Below are 12,203 nucleotides of genomic sequence, written 5' to 3' on the forward strand. Positions count from 1 at the left end.
AATTGCAGGATATATTGGTTAAATGAAATGAATTTAAGTTATACTCTCTGGTATCACCATGGAATAATCACTGCCACTTGGAAGTGTGGCAACGATTGTGGCAAGTTTGTGCACTCTGGTTGGCTGCAGGAAAATTTTTGCTCTTTTGGTTTAAAAAAAAAAAATTTGTTTGCAGAAATGAGCTTACAGACCTGGAATCTACAAATTCATTAAAAAGCAAAAAGCTACAAGATTGATCTGAATCTAAAAATGAGGGACCATAAATTGCTCTATGTGATATAGTAGTAGGGCACTTTAAGAAAAATATAGGGTGGGAACTGAAATAAGCACAGCCAAGCAAATGAAAAGTTACTCATGATGTTATCAATCAGAGATAACTACTGCTAACACTGGTCCTGTTTTATGCTTCCTCCCTCACTCCATATGTGACTCTGTTATAGGCAAAATTTTGCCTCCTTTTCTTTGTTACATTATATTATAAATATTTCTCCTAGTCATTTAATAGTCTTTCATAACCATTTAAATGAGTTCCTAATATATCAATATGTAGATATAAGAAAACTTAATTATTTTCCTATCATTGGACATCTAATTGGAGGTTTTCAATTTCCTTTATTATAAATAATAAAGAGATAAAATTCTCTAGTTCCTTAGAAAAGCTACCTAGAAGTAAAAGTTCTAAGTTACAGAATAAGCACTTTAAAAAAGCAAGATACATGTTGTCAAATTGCTTTTCAGATTGGTTACATCAAGATACACTCTAGTCATCAGCTGTGTATAAAAGCCACCTTCCTGCAGACACCGAAACAGGATATAATCATTCTAAAAACGTTTTCCTAATTTTATAAGATAGCATGTATTCCTTTGATTACTAATCAGTGACAATTTTTTCATTGTTATTAAAAATCTATATTTCTTCTGTGAAATACCTGCGTGGCATATTTGGTTTTTAAACTGGTTTCCTGTCGTTTGTGGGATTGCAGACTGTGACGGCGAGAGTTTTCGCTGTGCGGACGGCCGCTGCATTCCTGCCTCCTGGAGGTGCGACGGGACCAAGGACTGTTTCGATGACTCTGATGAGACTGGCTGCCGTAAGTGGGGGTGACCAGGCTCAGCTCTGTTTTGAGCCACACATGTGCTTCACGGTGATTTCAGTTGTAACAAAAAGGTTGTGTCTTTAGTGATAGATTCAGGACCTGGTGCAAGTCTACTGAGACCTGTGAATAGAGAACTGATGGTATTAATAATAGTTTCACTCCGCTTTGAGGAAAGGATTCAATTCACATCAGCTTCTAGTTTACTCTTTTATCACGTGACCTTGATATGGAAACAAATTTGGGAGTGGTTTTCTGAAGCCACTAAGTGACTATTTCAGGTTATGTACTCTGGAAATTTTGTGCACCAATAAGAACAGGCACAAAACAATGCTATCTGAACTGTCATTTGTAGCTCTAGAAGTCTGTTTTAATATAAAGGATGTAGTGTAACTTGTGGGAATGACCATAAAGAGGTCACAGGACTGTTAGTGTGATTATGTTTTAAAAATTTTTATTTAAAAACATGATAATATTGTAAAACCCAAAATTAACTAATTATAAAACCACTTTCACATCTATTTCTTCATTATAGTTCTCACAACAATATTCTGACGTAGGTTTCAGATTAGGAAACTGAGACTCACAGACGTTAAGTCATTTATTAAAGACCCCCCAGTTGATGCACCAATGCAACCCTTACACCCATTGCTTTCCCAGCTTGCCATAGGTGATCAATCACACTCCTGCAATTTCATTTATTCTGATAAGTGAACAGCCAAAGTTTATCATCCAAAAACCAGGAAAGCAGGTGAAAAATAATTTTGATTTGACTTGTTGGGTATACTATGGCGCAACAGAATAGTCAAACTTTGGCGTAATGTTTGGATGACAATGCATTTGAAAATGAGAGGAAGGGTGGGGAGTAGATCCTAGACAGTGCTTCTCAAACTTTAATGCACAAATGGATCACCTGGGGAACTTGTTAAAGTACAGATTTGGATTCCGTATGTTTAAGGTGGGATCTGAGATTCTGTATATCTAAAAACTCCCAGGTTATGCTGACACTGCTCATGTGTGAACCACACTTTGAGCAAGGGAGTAGTTCTGTTTGTAGAGACATGATCATGTGATATCTGTTTGCCTCCTCTGGGCTTACTGAGTTCATTTTACATTAAACCCTAAGAGCAAAAAGACAAAAGCAGTGTATTCTGGGATAAAGGGATAAATGAACAGCTATACCAACAACTCTTCAGAGGTTGTTATTATATTTTAGTGTCTATAACAATGATAATAACAATACCATAACAATAGTGATAGCAACTAACATTGCATGGCACTTTCACATACTTAACTTTCACATATTTAACTTATTTTTTAGTAGCAAACCATGAGATAACTATAGCCTCCATTTTAGGTGCATACATTGAGGCTCAGAGAACCTGTCAAAGATCCTAAAGCAAGTAAATTGTGGAAATAATTACTTAACTCTGTCTCTTTTTTTCCAGATCTCATAGGTTTTTCCAATTCATCATGATGCGTTACTAATAGTTATTATAAAAAAATATTTCAAAAAATTTGATAATAACTCAGGTTAACTTTTACTTAAATTAAAATTTTAGTTTAATATTTTTTTTGTCATACCTTTGCGTGTGTGTGTTTGTTTTATTGCCTGTATTTTTATATTGCTTTGGCTCATCAGTTTGCTGTGATGCTATTGCTGAGATTATTTGGCAGTGAGCTCTGGTTGGAGTCCACACACTCTAGTATGAGGTTGTTTACTATTTGCCATCAAATACGTTGAACAGGAATTTACATACATTCTCTTGAAATGGGCATTGCTTGTTGGTATAATAGGGTGGTTGTTTGACAGAATGAGTCATTTTTCTGGTTTGTTTTAGCTCCCGCTTCCTGCCGGCCGGGCTATTTCCAGTGTCACAATAAAGAGCAATGCATCCCTAACTCCTGGGTGTGTGACCATGAGCAGGACTGTGAGGATGGCTCAGATGAACATCAGCATTGCCGTAAGTGTTTGTAGAGGAATCTTGTTTTGGTCCTTGGGACCCCTAAAACTTGTTACAAATACAAAACCCAATGGGATGATTCTTTGTAAATGCTGAGTTGAACCTCACACACCAATGGAACCTATGCCAGCATTCTTGCTCAGGTTGGATGCTATGGAAAGTGTGAATGTGCTGAAAAATTATCAATATACCCCTATGATTTGGAGATGGCTACACAGGTTCCCAGTCCTTAATTTGGATTATGTTACACTCAAGAAAGAAACAAAACAGTTATGGGTATCTATAGGTGAGTTATTCATTTGTGTGGTTGGCATTTGGATGGGTCCTTTTGATCCTGCAGCACATTCTGCTTTCAAACCTTCCCCCTCCTCTGCCCTAGTACTGAACTCTCTCAATTTCAATTGAGTGGAACAAATAGGTGGGTCTGTTGGAGGCATTATTAGTGGTTGTTACAGTGACTGCTGCCAAAGCTACCATAGGCTGAGCTACAGTGACAAAGAAAATAATAGTAATTATTAGCAACTGCTGCATTTCTGGACATTGAAAGGGTTCAGGGCAGTAACCTGGAAGGACTTGTTAAATTCTAATTTGGGGGGTCAAACTGGAAAAGGGAGTTTTTTAAAAAAAATTTATCTTTATTGTTGAAAGTATTACAGATGTCCCCGTTTCCCCCCATTGACCCCTTCTACCCTGCACTCACCCCTGCCCCAGGCCTTCACCACACTATTGTCTGTGTCCATGGGTTAGTTTTAATGAAACTTGAGAATCATTTCGGGTGAGATGACAACATGTGAGAAATATGTCTATCGTGTGTATCATTTTTTGCTTTCTTAAGGATATTTGTACAGTTTAAAATCACTCTTATATCAATGAGGATGTTTTTGGCTGCAAAGTGAGAAACATAGCTCAAAAAAGTTAAGCAAAAAGAGAAAGTACTATCTCACATAATAAAAAGCCTAAATGTTGGGTTGTTCCAGGGTTGATTAATTCTCAGCTCAAAAACATTATCCAAGTTTCTCCCCCTTTTTGGTCTTGTCGTCTTTAGCCTATAGGTTTTCTGTGATTCCATGAAAGTGGCAAGCCCCAATTCAACTTTCAACACCTTGAAGAGAAAACCTTAACATTTTCCCCCACCTCAGGCTCTTGACCCCAACTGTCCTCTGGAAGAGTCCAGTTCTGATCTCTGTGTGGCATTCACCTTTCAGCCCCACTATGTGCTGCTTCATTAATGCACATCTCACAAATCATGAACATCTATCATCTCTCTGTGCCAGTTTTAATATGTCAGCTAAGATCCTATTGACATTTTCACAGTCGTTGTCCTCAAGTATCAAAGAAGAAACAGATGGTTTTGATGGCTACTTGACGTGGGAACTTGTTTAGTCGTTAGATGACTAGCAGTGGAGATTCCACGGCCTTCAGTAGGTCCTGGATGCGTTTAATAGATTGGAAGTTAGCCCAGGACTTTTGAGTCCAGAACTGAGTGTAAACTCTTTTCAGTCAGGCCACTACATGCCAGGGGTCTTTTGAGGGAGAGAATGGAAATTCTCAAAATACCCAAGAGTTCGACTTTGGTTTAAATCTAAAAGGAAGACTGTATAATTAAACAGCCTCTTAGGGCTCGTCAGTGTTGGTAATGGTGTCTGCCAGCCACAAAGGAATGCTGATCCATGGGACAGAGTGGTTAAGGGGAAACCAGCGAACTATGTGAGGCTGTGAAGGTTGTTGGTGGTGACAAATGGCAGTCCTGAGGAAGGCATGACAGGAGCTAATCAAGGCTAAACGGAGGCATATCCAGATCAGGTGCAGTTATGTGTCAGGATTTGAGATGGAGGGGCAAAAGGGGACCAGAAACAGGGAGATGGGGGTGGTAGTTCAGAAGTACTAAAGAAAGGAAGGAAAAGTACCAGGCATAGGATGGAACGGTAGGAAATCTCATGCTAATTCATGAGACTTACAGAATAGCTTGCACATGATACTTGAGGCATCAATTTACTTGGTTTTATCTGAAGGCAAATTTGATAAAATGAATCCTGCTCTCACCTACCCTAATCAACATAGGATAAAATGAAACTAGCTTAAATGTTTTTTCTTTTGTTTATAAAACTAACACATGTTCAATGTAGAAAATTTATATAATAGAGAAAACGTCATAATATCACCCATATTCCTACCATTCCGAAATAACCCCTGTTAGCCCTTTGGCATATTTCCTTCTGGTTTAAACAGGATTTCAATGAGGAAGACCTTACTGATCTTTGATTAATACCTGTAATTGCAAAATTCTTATTTTATTTATTCTCTTTATCACACAGATTTTCAATTCTATATTGTGTTCTCAACACATTGATAGAATAATTGTCTACAATAACATGTTTGAGAGTCGATATGATTCTATGGGCATTTTGATAGTATCCTGATAATAATACCTTTGCTTTCATTGTAAGCTCTCTTCCTTGGGGTAGCTGGGTGCATTACCTTGTGACCCTATACATTTTCTGTTCAATGCACCCTCTACTTGCCTTTGCTTTCAAATATCCTCACTCATATTGCTAAGTGTCAGTGGGTTGGTCTGTGTTTGGCAGTAATTATAAAGTAATATTTTTCCCCCCTTCACAGCTGGGACAACATGCTCAAGCCATCAGATGACATGCTCCAGTGGTGAATGTATCCCAGTCGAATACAGGTGCGACCACGTCAGAGACTGCTCAGATGGAACTGACGAGAAAGACTGCCGTGAGTCCCTTTCAGTCTTTGCACTGTATTTGGTTTCACATTTGTCCCTTTGGCATTTTAATAAATTTTTTAGATTTGTTGATGGACAGAAATGCCTACAATATGCCTCTTGTTATTGAAATCTCGTGGCAGATTCTTTTGTGGATTAGAGGTGATGTTCTGATAGGCGTCTATTTTTAAAAAGACATTCTGAGTGTGTCCTGCCTTACTTAGCACATCAATTTTCTGTAGTTTTTGAATTAAGAACCTTTAAACATTAACACAGAATCCTGAAAGGTCATTGAGTACAAAGTCCAGTTTGGTCACTGTTAGCTTTTATTACATTACTATGGTAAATGTCTAGGTCAAATGTCTCATTAGTCATTTGTTTTGTGCTCTTATGGACTCAATTTTTTTTTCTTCCAGATTGCTTTTGGAAAATGTTACATTTGGCTTTCCTTATAGTGGCAGTGTACTATGTCAGTTCATAACTGATCACCATAAGATCAGGTGTACAAATCATAGTATTCTGTGTATAATGTTTAAATGTTATCATAACCAAAATAAAAGAGTACAATCATGGTGCAAAATGTACTACTTACAAATAAGTAAAGAGTAATCTGTCTCTCTTGAGGATTATATAGAATTGTTAGACTACAAGAATATAGGAATTATTCTACTGTGTCAGTCCTATGGTTCATCAAACTCAGTCTTTAGTCTCAGACATACCAGTTTCTCCTAGAAGCCAGTTTCTCTTAGAAGCCCTCTCATAAATGATAAGTCTGTCATTTATGGGTTTACCCAGGACTTTCTTTTCTTTTTGTACATTTTCTCCTGACACTTTTTATACATTTCTCCTTCTGGTACATTGCAATTTAGAAGTTTACTCCGTGCTTCCATGTTTTTCTTACTTAGGTAGGTACTTTCTTTCTTTTGCTCTTAAATTTATGTTTCAAACTTCAAAGAGTTATTTTAATAGTCAATATTCCAATAATCAGTAGACAGATTTTGTGTACATTAGAAACCTTGACTGTAGACTTCTTAGTTATCATGTCTCCATCTAAAGATTTAAACTTAGGCTATTCTCATGGGACATCTCTTCCATTGCTTGAGAATTTTGATGGAAAAAATACTTATATATGTGTAAAGGAGTGGCCTGGGGCCAAACAGGCCCAGATTCATGCTGCATCCACACATCATATCTCGCTATATTTTAAAAAAACAGCACTTTCGCTCCAATGCTTTCTTCCTTGTACGTTATTTTTGTGTGAGAGGAGTCTGTGCTATTTGTCTTTGTATTTCCATTTCCTAGCTGAGTTCCTGGTACAGTTCTGTTGGGGTATAATTTCTAATTAAATGTTTTCTTTTGAAAGAGATTATGTTACCCCTTGTTTGGGTCTCGCTTCACTTCAGGCCTTTTGCAGAGAATTTAGACTCTGCACTGGAAATTTTAGAGATGATAGGGTGTGTCTGGATATCACAAAAGAGCAAGTCCTTGAGTCAAGGACTTTTTGTTAAGCAAACAATAGGTCCTTTATTGAGGCAAGTGAAGAAAATATTTTGATTAATAATAGTGGTAAATCATATACAACATGGGCCACTTAATGAATACGTTCTGAGAAATGTGTTGTTGGGCGATTTCATTGTGAGAATATCATAGAATGTACTGACACCAATTTAGAGAGATAACTTACTGCACATGTAGGCTGTGTGGTATAGCTTATTGCTTTTGGCTACAAGCCTGCACAGCATGTTGCTGCACAAACAGCACAAGATTAATTAAACCACAAGAGAAAATGATGCAGTCAAGAGACACGAGATGTGTGAGGCGGTTGCTGGTATAACACGACATACTGTTTTACAGCAAATTTTTTTTTAAGTACAAAGAGTGAACTCTAATGATAAAAAGTATAGTATAGTAAATATATAAACCAGTAACAGTCATTTATTATCATTATCAAGTATTATGTACTGTTCATAATTGTATATACTGTACTTTTATATGACTGGCAGTGTAGTAGGTTTTTTACACCAGCATCACCACAAACACGTGAGTAATTCGTTGCACTGTAACTTTAGGTTGGCTGTGATGTCACCAGGCCATAGGAATTTTTCAGCTTCATTATAATGTTGTGAGACCACTGTCTTACATGCGGTCCATTGTTGACCAAAACATCATTACACAGCACATGACTGTATTATATTTTGCAGTACTTCATAAACTTCAAAACATTATATAGGTGCAGTTATTATTATTAGGCTTCTCAATGAAGACAACAGGGCAGCTATTATCATACTCTCTTGTGAGTAGAGAAACTAAAACTGCTAAGTGTGGCGTATTCTGTTCAAGGTTGCATGCTGTGCGGCAGAGCTAGTGCTCAACCTGCCTTCTGGTTCCAAGTCTGGCTATTATTCCTCGCGAAGGACCTTATTTACAGAAGGAGAAAGTTCTGCCTTGTGCAAGTTTAAGCGCGAACCAGAGGCCTGTGCCACCAGCCTGGGCCGTGTCTTTATTCCTTATTTATAAGTGGACAAAAATGATGCTTTATTGCAAATGCAACGGGCCTGAAGGAAATGCTACTTCAGGGAAAATAAAAGGCAGTCGAAACAGACCGTTTGGACTTATTCCATGTGAACCACCTACAGCCAAGTCTAAAGTCACCAGTACAACTGCCTGATGGCTTTGCCAATGAACCTTCCGGCAAAAAGCTGGCAGGGTACAAGCATGCAAGCAGAAAAGAATGAAGGAAAGGAAGCGAGTTTTCTAAAATATCTGGGCAGGAGTTTTTAATCAAGTTTTTGTTTGTATTTTTTTTTTTTTAAGTACAAGTAACTGGTGAAAGGAGGATTTGTTAAGGAAAGAGAACCAGATTTATAGCTCATTGTTTCTGGAATTATACAAGTCATGAACCCGCCAGGGTTCGTGGCCCTAAAATGAGTATCACACATGTGTGGGGGTTTTACAGTGAGGCCCTCTTTCCTATTTCTCGCTACTTATTTTATTTATCTGTATGTGTTAGTTATAGAAGAGTATGGAAAAAAAAAATCTAACAAATCAGAGGAAGTTAAGAAAAGAATCTTCTTACTTCCCAGTTAGTACTTTGATCTCCTGGCCACAGTCAGATTTGCACAGGAAGGAAATAATGGCCTGGACCAAGGTCTTTAGAAGCTGCCAGATAGGGGCAGGATTCTCTCACTGTGTTTCCCCTCTTTGTTGGGAGCTCTTGTGTGAAGTGGGAAAGGGAACTGCCATCCACCAAGCGCCGATCACTATCTTACACAATTTTTAGACCAGTTCTACAAGGTAGGTGTGACCATCTCCACTTTGCAGAGATTGCAAAGACTGTCAAGAAGCGAGGGGAGAGGAGGTGGGATTTTAACATTAGTCTAAACCCTGTGCCTGTGCTCTCAGAATATTTCTCTTCAGTAACGGGAGTTTACAAACTATGTTTGCCTGAAGGTTACTTAGCTAGTTTATTATTTAAAAAAATTGTTGTTTAAAGCTTATGAAAGATTTTAAACATTCAAAAGCAGAATTGTATAATGAACCTTTTTGTACCCCTCATTACTGTGTTAATTATCAACTCATAGCTGATTTTGTCTCCCTGTAGCTCTTTGTTCTTTCCCCCTTTGCTGCGACACAGCATTTATCTCCAAAATACAAGGACTAAAACATAGCCACAATGTCACCATCCCTCACCTAAAAGTTAACATCTGCTCTTTAAAATAATCAGATATCCAGTCAGTCTAAAACCTTTCTCAATTATCTTGTTATTATTTTTTATAGTGTGATTATTTAAATCAGAATCCAAACAAAATCTATCTGTTGGGGTTAGTTGCTGTCTTGAGATTTGTAGGTTTACCTTCTATTTCTGTTTTTCACCCCTTGCAGTTTATTTGTTTATAAAATCAAGTCAGTTGTGCTGGAGTTTCCCACAGTCTGGGTTCTGCTCATTGTATCCCCTGGTGTCATTTAACCTGTTCCTCTGTCCCTTGTATTTTTTGGAAATTGGTAACTAGATCTGGAGCAATGGTTCTCAACCTTGGTCCTAATGACATGTGGGGCCAGAAAATTCTTTATTGTGGGGAGCTGTCTTGTGCATTGTAGAAAGTCTAACAGTATGTCTGGCTTCTGTCCATTGGAAGCCAGCATTACCTCCAACAACCAAAAATGTCTCCAGACAATGTCAAATGTCCTCTAAGAGCAAAATGTTCTTCTTTTCCTTATGCTCTTGTAAGAGTAGTGTAGAGGCTTAAGCAGATGATACAAGGATTTTGTGTGTGTGCAACATAATGAATGTGTATATAAGGCATATATTTCCAATAGTAGGCCCATAATGTGATGTTAGCAGCAATTGATGATCTTTGTTGAGATCCATTAGTCATAGGGGTACTTAGCTATTTTTAATTTATTGATTTCTTTTGAGAGAGAGAAAGAGAGAGAAAGAAAGGGGGAAACATTGATTTTGTTGTTCCACTTATTTATGCATTCATTAGTTAATTCTTGTATGTGCCCTGACCGGGGATCGAACCTGCAACCTTAGCATATCAGGACTGCGCTCTAACTAACTGAGATACCCAGCCAAGGCCTACTTAGCTATTTTAAATGTCACCAGATATATAGCAAATGTTTATTAATAGTTTGAAATTAAAATGTTCCTACACGATCAAGAATTAAGTGAAGCCTGGCTAGAAATATTTTTGTGAGGTATAACACTTTATTCTTTTGTTTCTACAGCCATGATGTGTAGGAATCAACACTTGAGGACAAACTTAGAATCAGCTTATGAATATGACTTTTATTTTTCTACTTCTCAGAAATAAGTTTTCTATAGGAATGGGTCTTAATACATTAAGCACCTAGAAACCACTTAAATATAGTAATGGATATTAGAAAAGCTCCAAAGAAGGGCTAATTCTTTTTCCCAGATATTCAAAAGGATCAGGAAGCTTGCCTTTGTAGTTCATAGTCTTGCCTGTCAGATCAGACCCCTAGGTCATAGTCCCCACCCTTTTAAGCTTATAAGATCAAGACCTAGAGTTCCAAGACAGAGCACCTTGTGTCCATTCCAGGCATTCCTTTTACAGAACAAAGGCTGGTGTGTCAGAATCCTCCCAGGGAGGCAGGGACAGGGGAGGTAAGAGAATTGGTGAGACGGTGAGGAAGGCAAGGGTATTAAGCTTCCAATAAAAAGATTATCCTTGAAATAAATTTGGTGCAGTATAACAATTTCTCATTGTGTTTGGTCTTTTTGTCTGCTGTGTACCTTTATGCATAAGGTATTTTTGGTTATTGGACTCTGAGAACTATTTCTGAATCTCGCTCTCTATGTATATATATATATATATATGTGTGTGTGTGTGTGTGTGTATCTCTATCTCCTATCTATCATCTCTCTCTCTCTCTTTCTCATCTATCTATATCTGTGACCAGGTTAAAGCTCATTTCCCCTAAGTTATTTTACTCTTCAACCTGGCCTTCTGTAAAATGGTACCAACTATTAAATTCTCAATTAAATTTTTTTAAAGAGAGATTCAAACTGCAGCCCATTTTACTTCTAATGGGATTATCGTTAAGGAAAACCATTCAGGCAGAATCTAAGATAAACATCAGAACAATGCAGCAATTATGGGTCATTCAGTTAATATATTTCGGTCACTTTTGGTTGCCCAAAATAGTACTCTCCCCCCCCCCCCCCCCAGTTAAGTAAGCAGGTTATTTTATTTTTATCAATTACCATATTAGAATGATTTTGGTGTAAAACTATTACTAATTATCATTGGTTTGTAGCACTTCTCTTTTGTTACTTAGGAATGCCAAAGAAAGGGTAAAATCCCTGTTACAATGAAGGCTTTCTTGGTGGTAATCAGCAGTATTTGGTCTGCCTGCAACTGGGGCTGCTTTGTGCCTGAAGTTTTATTTCTATTGACTTTCTGTTCTTTAGAATTTAAACATTTTCCTTTATATATCTAACTGCTGAAACTCTACCCAGGGGAACAGTTGGAGGGGAATAGAGAGGATGGTTAAAGTCACTCTGTGAGCTGTGACGGCTCGTGAAAAACATGATTTGTTCTTCAGACTCAGCTCCACATGTCAGCTGCCCTGTGAGCCCTGCTCTTACTATCCTGTCTCTACTTGAGGTGAGAAAGCAGACGCAGAGGCTAACCCCATCTTACATAGCACATCACAGATGTACCTTCTTAACATTCTTAGAGTTGAGATAGGATTTGGAGCCCTGAAACCTTGAAGAAAAAGAAAAATTTCTTACTGAGTCTCCATCGTTCAAGTACGTTATAAATATCTCCCATCTAAGATCCCTTTCGGCTGTTGCCCAATTTCTCTGCTCCCTTCTACAACAGGTTACATAGACTTGGCTTTAGTCAATCTCCATTTCCTCTCCTCCTTTCTGTCTTGAACTCACTGAAAACA

The 12,203-nt window shown here is 37.8% G+C and overlaps 1 protein-coding gene across 1 annotated transcript in view; it reads left to right on the forward strand.

Moving 5' to 3' along the window:
- Window positions 1–12,203, forward strand: part of LRP2 (LDL receptor related protein 2) — a 181,232-nt gene that overhangs the window by 33,069 nt on the left and 135,960 nt on the right. The window contains exons 2-4 of the mRNA XM_087819423.1: window positions 984–1,091; window positions 2,936–3,058; window positions 5,678–5,794. Coding sequence (XP_087675549.1) covers window positions 984–1,091; window positions 2,936–3,058; window positions 5,678–5,794 — 348 coding nt within the window. The remainder of the gene's footprint in view (window positions 1–983; window positions 1,092–2,935; window positions 3,059–5,677; window positions 5,795–12,203) is intronic.

The sequence above is a fragment of the Miniopterus natalensis genome, chromosome 8, assembly GCF_054644295.1.
Source record: "Miniopterus natalensis isolate mMinNat1 chromosome 8, mMinNat1.hap1, whole genome shotgun sequence".
In the NCBI taxonomy this organism is placed as follows: Eukaryota; Metazoa; Chordata; class Mammalia; order Chiroptera; family Miniopteridae; genus Miniopterus; species Miniopterus natalensis.